Consider the following 11,702-nt stretch of genomic DNA (forward strand, 5'->3'; position numbering starts at 1 on the left):
TTACTGAACAGAAAGGGATATCCTGATCTTTGCCAGTGCTTCTGTGAAATTTCATCTTAATTCTCCAGACAGCTGACTTATAATTAGTCATGCTGAACTGTTATACAGACTTTCCTACAGATTTTTTAGGTTTACATTTATCAGGACCTGAAAACCCACAAATGTTTCCCTGATAACAAAACTGGATTTATTTAACATTGAAAGTCTTTCCTTTGTGAATTGTTGTGTAGTGTACATGATGGAAATAGCATTCATTCTAATACATCATATTGAAACACGGCCATGTCACACAACATCCACTTCCAGCTGTCATTTGACTAATAGCTCACAATATTTCTGTGAACTTATTTACATGACGAACAAATGTCATAGCTTCTTTGTTTATGGCAGATTAATCAATGTTTAAAGTGTTTTACATCAGATGACTAAATACTTTATCCATCTCCATTCCTTAAGCCTCTTTTGGATACATTTCATTTTTTGGCACACTGAAGATAAGATAAATCCAAATCACTGATTTCAAACCTGAGGATGAGACAAGAAAAATAAAAAAAAAAGTTTGTACTTTCTCAATTTTGACAGATATTGGGTAAAATTATCAGTGGCCACATTTTCAAGTAGTACAAAAATAGACCAAAACATTTAGAGAAGCTAGAATTAATACTGACCTGTTGAGGGTTTAATGGTTGTCTTGGGAGCTTTAATTGGGGCTAGCTGGTAGTCTACATCTGGATGGCCAGGAAGTCGACTGGTGTCCTGGGGTTAGCGGCCTGTCGAACCCTGGCCAGCCTCAGATCCCCCAGACGTCGCTCAAGACTGCGCTTCCCTGTCAAGAAGTTGACAGCTAAGACAGGAAGATGCTTTTTTTTTTTTTTTTTTACCTCTTTGGTGGTGAACTGTAAAATCTATCCACTTAAACTTGAATTTGCAGCAGCCCATCTCCCTTGTGGAAAAACTCAGCAAAGGAAATACAACAGAGGCCAGCAGGCTTATGCTTGAATTCATAGTAAAATACTCATTGTAAAATGCCAATTGCCCTCCTTGTTGTAGTCACCCCAGGGTGCAAAGATCTGTTTCAGGGTGCCAAGGCGGAGCCTCAATGGGTAAACCCATAGCGAGGCACGTATGAAATAGAATGGCTTAGGAATAATGCCATCGATTTGAGAGTAATCCAATAGTATTTAGTATGACAGTCAGCTTGTTTATTGCTAAGGCCACAGGGTCAAAATGAAATGATTAAAAATTTAATAACAATAACTTATAACAATAACTTATTTCACCAGTAAATTCTTGTTAAACGACTAAATCCAACCACTGGATGGGAAAAGGGTATTTTACAACAACTTTGAATGCAGCACGAGGCTGGCGAGGTGAATTTCAAGTGAACGCAACACCTGTGTTGTTTTTCAGACAACGGCAGCTATAGACTGTTGTTGGAATCCTCTCCAGTGAAATACAGACACACTTTTACACCGTTTAGCTATCAGTATTTTAACCGTGTTTACTCCAGCTGCTAGCTAACGGTAGGCTAACGTTACCTGTTGTCGAGTGTAGTGTTACTGTAACTAGCGTCCCATGCGGCAATGTTTCAGTTCCCTCTAACGTCCGTTTTTGGAGCATCAGAGAGAAGCGCAGACATTTAAGTGGCACCAAAATCACGTTGCTATTCGGTCTGGTAGATAATGGTCGTTAAGGCACCGGTGCCGTATTAGCACCGGGTCTCGGACGCACCCCCCCAAATAAAAACTCTTCGGATCTACACGATTCATGTGGATGATATTTTCCCTTTCAAAATGGCGATTTTCGCCGAAAAGCGAAGACAAGTTTGCAGGTATGTAATTAAAAACAATCTTCACCTTTGGCCTCTTCTCATGATTATAGCTTTGTACACAAAGTTAAATGCCCTAGCATAGTTCCTGTGTATGTGTTTCCTGAGGGTACATACGTTTGTGCAGGTATGGGAGCAGATCCTTGTAGAGAGGACGGTGTTGTGACAGCACTAGCAAGAAAGAAAGACAGAAAAGCAGCTCCACTGCTTCATACTGCATAATGCCAGTCTGGGCCTTACTGCCTAAAATCAGTCCTGGAGAAAAGATAAGAAATAAAAGAAAATGCTGAAAATACATTTATAACTTCATATTGCTTCAATTACATTTTTTACAGATGTATGAAGGGGAAATGTTGCCTTTGTTGCTGAGCCTGATGAGCTGATTGGCGTATTCGGCCATATCCAATATCATCTGCAGAAAGTAGACGGGGTTCTTAGCAACTGTCTGACCAAAGGGCAAACTCTGGGCACACACGTGGAACCTAAAGAGAAAAACGAAAAACAGAAGGAGACAAAAATGAAAACAGAGTTGAGCCCTGCCCATTTAGATATTTACATTCTGAGATAAAAAGCGGTACAATTAGTTCTCAGCTCAGTGCAGGTATTGATTGATAACCTGTTCCTGTGTTTATTTTAATAGCAGATTAAAATGAGCACATTGGAGAGGGGAAGTGAGTATTTCAATAAATTGGGTAGGCAATGGAAACAAATTTTTCACATTGCCCACTGAATGTATTTTATCTGAATAACAGTGGTATCTTAGCATATTATGTAACGGCAGGAAAAAAAAATGACAGTACGTAATTAACATTGCATTTTAGGTTTGGGAAAAAACAAAGAGTCCAAAGTCAGATCACTGTCTTTACCTGCATGCATGAAGCAGCACCAGCTTGTAGATGTTCTTGTAGACTCCCTCAAGAGAATTGGTCTGAAAAGTAAATGTTAAATCATTTAACTGTGACACAGCTAATGTATGTTTGTCTTGCAGCTGATTTTAACTTAAAGTGGGGTCAAGAGCCTTTTAGAGTGGAAGACCGAAACCTTTGTAGAGGGCCGGATACTTGACAAGCTCTTTATTTAAAGGTTATTTTTCTTCAAATGAAGGCACCATAATTTCCCTGACCTTCAGGTCCAAGAACAAGGCATGGCACTTGAGTCTGAGTATAGCCATCAGTTTCCTCCTCATTTGCCGTCCAGCTGAGTGGATCGAGCCCAAAGTCAGGCTGTAGCGTAAAGATAGGCCTGCATAGCTTTGAGAGATGGGAAGAAAAAAAAAGATAGATGGATAGGTTATTAATCACACAAACTTTAACACTGATTAACTGCAAAAACTACAAGAGAAGCTGCCATAAAGAAAACTGCAAATAGATATGTGGTTATATACTGTGTTCTATGCAGGAAAATTAATCATCCAACTGGGAGTTGTCACCAAGAATGTTTATGTGTACGTACAAAGTACAGTACCTAGAGAGAGGGTGTTTCACTCCGCTTACAAGAAACCGTAAAGACTCCAAAAGTTCAATAATTTACGCAAGAAGCACACTTGAGGCAATATTTATTCAGACATTTCTTACAACTGAAGGGATGCTTTACCTAGAATAGTCTTTGTAGACGTCCAGTGAGTGCGTGTCCAGCAACAGTCCACACCAAGGAAAGAGGCAGTGAGGGGACAGCACTCGAATGCCGGGACAGGAGCCTATGTTTCCAGACACCTGAAAGTTGACCGCCACCTTCTGCGGGTTGACCACCAGACCATACTGTGGTACCCCGGCCAGCAGGGTCCTACACATAACGTGCAAGAGTCATCAACCGCCACATTACAAATTCAGCATCATGTTACATATGTCAAACCTGTCTCTCCGACTTTTTCCATTAAAAAGAAAGAATGTGGAGCCCTGTCTGGATTGGCCGATACAGATACTACCTCCTTTTAGAGAAATCCTCAACACTGGGAACTAAAAACATATCGTGTGGATGTTTCTCAGATAGTTTATTGTTTTCCATAGCAACAGATGTCAGTGTCAGAGAAGCAGTGATGAGGATACGGTTTAAAAGGTCAGATTGGGGTGGTAAATTCAGAAAATCACAGATATGCTTGATAATGAGTCCCAGGCACATCAGTAAACAAATTCTGCCATCTACCTTTTCCTTGTTAGAACATATCCAGGCTGTTGCAAGAAACACTGGTGTTTTGTTTAATAGTATATTTTATCTTTTTAGAATTTAAATAGAACTTTCTATTTGACATTTCAAAGACATAATAATTGTACGTGTTTTTATCTCCTCACACAAGACAAAACAAGCATCTATTAACTGGACTACAGACTGTACAAAGCCCAGCTGCCAGGCTTTGAACCAGAACTAAGCGGTATGATCACATCACTACCGTTTCAGTCTGCTTACAATGGCTCCCAGGATGTTTCAGGAATGATTTTATGATCTTATTGATTACTTTTAAGGCTCTTGGTTGCCTTCCTCAGGCAGGGGTCTTTTGTCTGTTTCAGTGGCCTGGCTGTAATCTAAAGGGGACAGAGCATCTGCAGTCAGGTCCCTGAAACAACCCAAATAAATTAGCTTGCTGAATCAGTAACATCTTTTAATTCTTTTCTTAATGCATACTTTTATATAGTATGTATCAATTATATATATATATATTTTTTTTTTTTTTGTCTTGAATTATCTCTTTATTCTTTTCTTATATTTCTGGAATTTGTTATATCTATATCTATCTTATTATATAATTGAATACATTTTATAACTTGCTTGGAAAATGATGATTTTAATTTGCTGTTGTGTTTGAAGCACTTCATAACTAGGGTTTGAAAAGTACTCTACAAATAAAGATTATTATTAACTTAATTTAATCTTACAGATGTTTAAACTATACAGTGGTGTGAAAAAGTGTTTGCCCCCTTCCTCATTTCCTGTTCCTTTGCATGTTTGTCACACTTAAGTGTTTCGGAACATCAAACCAATTTAAACAATAGTCAAGGACAACACAAGTAAACACAAAATGCAATTTGTAAATGAAGGTGTTTATCATTAAAGGTGAAAAAAAATCCAAACCATCATGGCCCTGTGTGAAAAAGTGATTGCCCCCTAAACCTAATAACTGGTTGGGCCACCCTTAGCAGCAACAACTGCAACCAAGCGTTTGCGATAACGTGCAATGAGGCTTTTACAGCGTCCTGGAGGAATTTTGGCCCACTCATCTTTGCAGAATTGTCCTAATTCAGTTACATTAGAGGGTTTTCGAGCATGAACGGCCTTTTTAAGGTCATACCACAACATCTCAATAGGATTCAGGTCAGGACTTTGGCTAGGCCACTCCAAAGTCTTCATTTTGTTTTTCTTCAGCCATTCGGTGGTGGACTTGCTGGTGTGTTTAGGATCATTGTCCTGCTGCAGAACCCAAGTTCGTTTCAGCTTGAGTACACGAACAGATGGTCGGACATTCTCCTTCAGGATCTCTTGGTAGACAGCAGAATTCATAGTTCCTTTTATCACGGCAAGTCTTCCAGGTCCTGAAGCAGCAAAACAGCCCCAGACCATCACACTGCCACCACCATATTTTACAGTTGGTATAATGTTCTTTTTATGAAATGCAGTGTTCCTTCTACGCCAGATATACTTGGACACACACCTTCCAAAGAGTTCCACTTTTGTCTCATCGGTCCACAGAATGTTGTCCCAAAAGTCTTGGGGATCATCAAGATGTGTTCTGGAGAAATTGAGACGAGCTTTGATGTTCTTTTTGCTCAGCAGTGGTTTTCTCCTTGGAACTCTGCCATGCAGGCCATTTTTGCCCAGTCTTTTCCTGATGGTGGAGGCATGAACGCTGACCTTAACTGAGGCAAGTGAGGCCTGCAGTTCTTTGGACGTTGTTGTGGGGTCTTTTGTGACCTCTTGGATGAGTCGTCGCTGCGCTCTTGGGGTAATTTTGGGCGGCCGGCCACTCCTGGGAAGGTTCACCACTGTTCCATGTCTTCGCCATTTGTGGATAATGGCTCTCACTGTGGTTCGCTGGATTCCCAAAGCTTTGGAAATGGCTTTATAACCCTTTCCAGACTGATAGATCTCAATTACTTTCTTTCTCAATTGTTCCTGAATTTCTTTGGGTCTCGGCATGATGTGTAGCTTTTAAGGATCTTCTGGTGGACCTTACTGTGTCAAGCAGCTCCTATTTAAGTGATGCCTTGATTGTGAACAGGTGTGGCAATAATCAGGCCTGGGTGTGGCTAGAGAAATTGAACTCAGGTGTGGACAACCACAGTTATAGTATGTTTTAACAAGGGGGGCAATCACTTTTTCACACAGGGCCATGATGGTTTGGATTTTTTTTCTCCTTTAATAATAAACACCTTCATTTACAAATTGCATTTTGTGTTTACTTGTGTTGTCCTTGACTTTTGTTTAAATTGGTTTGATGTTCCGAAACACTTAAGTGTGACAAACATGCAAAGGAACAGGAAATGAGGAAGGGGGCAAACACTTTTTCACACCACTGTATGTATATTTTTTATTTTTGTGGATATATCTTTCTAATTATGTGTGTATATAAATGTTGTGTGTATATTTCTTTCTAATTTGTTGTTTTACTATTTATTTATTTGTCTTTTAGATTTATAATACTGGGTGAACTGCTGCTAAAATGCAACTGTATTCACCTCATGTCTAAAAAATATGGTGTGTCATACTTGAGAAAGCGTTGTGCTTCCTGTAAGTCGGGGGTGATCAGAAGGAAGTCATCCACCAGTCTCATCAAACATCTACAGAACACAGAGAGAGGAAAATAACATGTACAATAAATAGAAAGGAGCTACAATACAGAAAACACTGCCCTCTGCTGCTGCAGATGTGTTATTACATCTATAGTAGTTGATGTTAATTAGCCGTCTGCTGTACCCTTTCTTTGCAGTTATGTCTTTGAACAGGACATTCTCCATGTGACCGTAGCAGAGACAGCAGAGCAGACTGGACACAACCGATCCCTGAGGAATCCCTCGGCACTGACGGTATGTTCTGAAAATCAAAGGGCCAAAATCAGATTGTAACTGAAATGGGGCAAAATAAGTGTGAAATGTGTTTCCATACCAAGTTCTTTGCCTGTGAACACATTTCCAAATGAGCTATGACAAGCTAATCACAAATAGGTCTATTTCATATTGGTAATGCTTACTTCTTGCCAAACTGAACAACGCTTCCAGTAAGCATTTGGGTAAAGAACTGCAAAGCCTCTCTGCCATGAAGATCTGAGCAGAAATGCTGAAAGAAATTAAATGAAATGCACAGGTTGAAAGAATGATCACACTTCTTTATCTTAAGAAACATTTGAGGATGTCACCCTCACCTGCTCTACCAGTATGGCGTGATGAACTTTTCCTCTTTTCTGCAGTGACGTCACAAAGCCTTTCATGTTGGTGGATCCCATGTTATCCTCCAGTAAATCTGCCTGTATTATAAAACATGAGAAACTCGTCACACACACACACACACACACACACACACACACACACACACACACACACACACACACACACACACACACACACACACACACACACACACACACACACACACACACACACACACACACACACACACACACACACACACACACACACACACACACACACACACACACACACACACACACACACACACACACACACACACACACACACACACACACACACACACACACACACACACACACACACACACACACACACACACACACGACGGTACCTGTCTCAAAAAGGACTTCTTCAGGCCCTCGTGGGTATCAGCCCAGATCTTGGCATAGCGGCGGATGGTAAAGAGTTCTTCCTGGACAGGTGACAAAGCCTGGCCAATCACTTCAATGAGTCTGTCATGAGGCAGACTCTCATAGGCTCCACTCACATCCACCTTAAATGCAGAGACATAATGAACACAACAATGCTTTTAGTAGCAGTATCATCATAAAAATGAATGCATATGACTGCATTAAATACATCACTAACATTTTGTCAGTCTCCGCCAGTAAAATTAACAAACTGGGAGACAAAAACCAACCTTAACAAAGTAGAGGGGTTGTAGCTTGTCCTTCTGAGCTGGAGCTAGGGAGCGCAACACCTTGTGGATATCTGTCATCCCCCACACTGTGGAGCCCAGGAGGGATGGAGTGGAGCGCACACAGGCCCGCAGTATGTCCAGCAAGTCCCGGACACGCCCTCGGAAGAGCTGCAGGGGGAAAGGAAATGTCCTTAATGCCTACGCTCACAACATGTGATGAAGCACAAATAAGTTTAAGGATGAATTTCCAATGTCATTATCAAGATGCACCCTCGTTTTGGGATCTGCCCCTATGATGCGTGTGATAGGCCTCATGCTATCAGTCTTGGGAATGAAGCGAAGGCGCGAGATGACAGTGGCTTTGGGGAGGGATGCCACCTGACCCGGAGTCAACTCCTCCATCTGGCCTTTGGAGAGGTGACCTCTAAAATCACAAAAAATGGTTTGTGAGCTTGTGTGTCCCATGACTGCATGAGTATAAACCTTTGCAGGAGTGTGTATGTGTGTGAACCTGAAGGCTATGTCCTGCATTTTTGCCCAGACTTCCTGTCTGTAGAACCTGACAACGTTCTTCTGGCCCACACTCTCAGTGACGTAGAAACAGGCTCGAACCAGGCCTACAACGTAGCCGTCCAGAAGCCAAGCCAGGAACTGACCCAGGATCTGTGTCCGGTATGAGAGCTCACTGGGCGGGAACCTGCCTGCAGATGAGAGTAGTTTGGTGAAGTCCGCCAAAATACACAAAGCACGAGAAAATGAGTTCACCGACTATGACAACCTTACCCGTTTTACTGATCTTCAGCCAATCACAGTCGTTCACCTTTGTCTTCCACATCAGTTCAGCCAGTGAAAGCCTCTCAAACTTGCCACTGCGCAAGAAGCCCCTGACCCTGAAAAAGAAAAGAAGTCGGTTGTGGTCGGAGCCCCATAGCCCCCGAGGGATCACAGTGGAGAGGCATTCCCTGACGAACAGGTAGACCCGGTGAGGTGCACAGTGTTGAGACAGGGAGCTCAGTTCCCCTTGTTCTGCATCTCTCTCCTTCCCCACTGGGCACATCCTCTGCAGTATTTTGCTGTAGGGACATCTCCTGTGTTGACGCAACAGCTGACTGAACAGGGGGACCATGTTAAAGAAGCGCCGAGGGAGTTTCTTTGGCTTCCTCTCCAGCCCGTTTAGATACGCCAATCCCTCAAAGAAGACCGTTCGTACCAAATCTTGCCCTTGTAGCCTGCTGCATCCATCGGCACTCTTTTTCTTCCTGTTGAGAAGGAAGCCACGCATGCCCCTTCCCCCATACATGAATCCCAGTGTGCGGATAAAGCATTGCGTGTGAGGCAAAGGGGGGAAAATCCCTGATCTCCAACTGGGTCCTCCCTCCGAGGGAATTATGGCTGTTTGCATTTCAACAGGCTGTTTGGAACCAGTAGTGGCATTTTCCAAAGACTTTGTAGATAGTGTTTGTTCCACAGACACAGGCTGCCCTTCCTCCACTGTTTCATAGCAAACCTGTTGCATTTCGGGCGTGGGCTCTTGCTGTCCTACCCTTCTCCTCTTTCCTAAAGAAGTCATAATTTCCTCCTCATCCTTCAGATCGGTTTCTCTTTTCCTTTTCCCCTCCTTCACTCTTACACCCCTCCGGTTTCTTGTCTCGATGAAAGTAGGATTCTCAACTTTCTGCCTCCTTTTCCAGGTCACTGCACCTCGATTCCTTCCGAACCAAGCACCATTATGTGTCCTAGACCGAGGCTGGACACAAAACCCAGTGGAGGAAGTAGTCATGGATATCCTGTCATAGACAGGAGCACCACACACCTGGAAAACACATGAAGGAGGGACTGCCACAAACAGAGAGCAGCTCTCCAGCAGGTACCGTGTGAGGTCTGTGCCGAGGCGCATTGTGACTTTCTTCCACAGGTCACTGCCATGGATGTAGGCAGCACTTTGAGTTACATCTCCTTGGAATTTGAAGTGGTCTGCATCCCGCTCCTCCTGAGCTAGGGACAGAAAATTGTAGCCGTGTGCCAAGATGTTTTTTTTTCTTTTTCTTTTTAGAGTGTTCAGGATGAAGGCCAGCAGTTCAGGTAGAGTGCAGATCTATGGGGGGGAAACAAAATATACAGAACATCAAAAATGTGCTTTATTGGCCAACATAACAAGTGTCTCTCATTTGAGTTACATCATTAAATCCTGACGTGTTCCTTCAATTTTTGCGTCAATAAACTCAAATTCAGTCTTGTATAAACCTGGCAGCTTAGTGGTTTGTACATCCATAATATACCACGACTTATCAACACTTGTATTTATGTATTAATGTAAATTTGGCATGCACGACACAGCTATTGATTGCTCCCTTATAATTCTTAATTACGATATTTTTAAATTCCACAATAAAATGGATTTCCTTCATGTAATAAACTGTACTCGTCATTTACAGTTACTGCCACATTTAATGTTGAACTGCAAGGAAAATATCCTGCCCCAGCCCTAAGCACATATATTGGTCCCAACTCTTTCACACCCAAAAATGAGGGATGACGTGTTATATGGTAGGTTATATTTAAGCAGAACACTACTCCAAAACACTGCCATAGGATGATAACAGTTAGCACGACAGCTAGCGTTAGCTACCAGGGTTCTACCAAAGATACCACCGAAAAAAACGTCTCTGGTTTTACTGTTGTGTAAGCTAGCTATGTGTCAACAAGAAACTGGCATGCCGGATAGTTTTTAATTTAAGGTAAAGATACCTGGTTGCAGCTTGGCACTTGCTGTAGTTCCTTGTCAAAGCATACAAAAACACCCCGGACGAAGGATTTGAAGCGGTTTGTGTCGGACTGTTCAATGAGCACTGCTCTCTGTCCTTCTCTGAACACGATGCTGTTCGCAAACTCCTCGAGTGTCTGTACGTGCGGATACAGTGACCTTAGAATGTCGAGCGTACGGTTCATATCAGCCGCAGACATACTGACAGAAATGTCCGTGTTATAAGCATAAGCATGTATGTATTATAGTAGGTTATTAGTCAGGACATGGTAGACACATATGTCAATGGGTAGACTCAACAGTGGTTAGCGAGCATGCGGTTATCGTTGAAGGGCCCGCGTCACCCTTAGCCAATAAGAGATTAGTTTACTGTAAGTGTCCAATCAGATAGCCCTGTACTCCAACAGTTGACCAATAGCCAACAAGAAAAGGCATGTTGTCTTTTGCATTAATAGATGTGAAAATTGACAGTTACGTGTGCATATTGCAAAAGGATCATCATTTTCTTGTGCCAACATTTTGAATATATTTGACAAGCGAATGTAGATTCAAAAAACTGTTAATAGAAATTTTTAATAAAAAGGATATGGGCAATGTTACGCTTTTTGTTGGTCTCAAAGTAGGCCAACAAATCTAAAGGTGAACAAAAACTTTTGACTACTATATACAGATATACGTTTATATATACAAAAGTATATATATATATATATATATATATATATATATATATATATTTAAACAGTAAAACAACAGGGCAATGTAAAAGTGCAAATAGTGCTGGTATACAAAAAGAATTATTGATAAAACAGGTTGCTTACAGTGTTAGTGTATATTTGACAGAATCTATTTGCACGATTAAATGATCTGTTTAACACTATACATATACATTTTTATAACTAACTGAAATACATAATTTACTGTTCTGAATTGGAGGAGGTTACAATAGAACATGTAGCTAGTGTATTGATTCATTTTTAAATGTAATAAATGATAGCTTCGTTTTTATAAATTTACATTTTGTAAATGTGATATTTTGGTCCTTTTTTTTGGATC

General features: G+C 41.4%; 1 protein-coding gene across 1 annotated transcript; it reads right to left on the reverse strand.

The window, feature by feature from the left end:
- Positions 1–173: 173 nt before the first annotated feature.
- tert (telomerase reverse transcriptase) lies at positions 174–10,979 on the reverse strand. Its single transcript, XM_028596663.1, has 17 exons — positions 10,634–10,979; positions 8,669–9,980; positions 8,397–8,586; positions 8,156–8,309; positions 7,886–8,053; positions 7,577–7,738; positions 7,179–7,280; positions 7,008–7,093; positions 6,734–6,850; positions 6,526–6,597; positions 3,422–3,610; positions 2,952–3,078; positions 2,695–2,756; positions 2,186–2,310; positions 1,946–2,083; positions 669–826; positions 174–525 (listed from the first exon to the last, which is right to left on the reverse strand). Exons 1-16 carry the CDS (start codon positions 10,847–10,849, stop codon positions 723–725), a joined length of 3,324 nt encoding a protein of 1,107 aa, XP_028452464.1. The 5' UTR covers positions 10,850–10,979; the 3' UTR covers positions 174–525; positions 669–722.
- Positions 10,980–11,702: the final 723 nt, after the last annotated feature.

The sequence above is a fragment of the Perca flavescens genome, chromosome 14 (assembly GCF_004354835.1).
Source record: "Perca flavescens isolate YP-PL-M2 chromosome 14, PFLA_1.0, whole genome shotgun sequence".
NCBI lineage: Eukaryota > Metazoa > Chordata > Actinopteri > Perciformes > Percidae > Perca > Perca flavescens.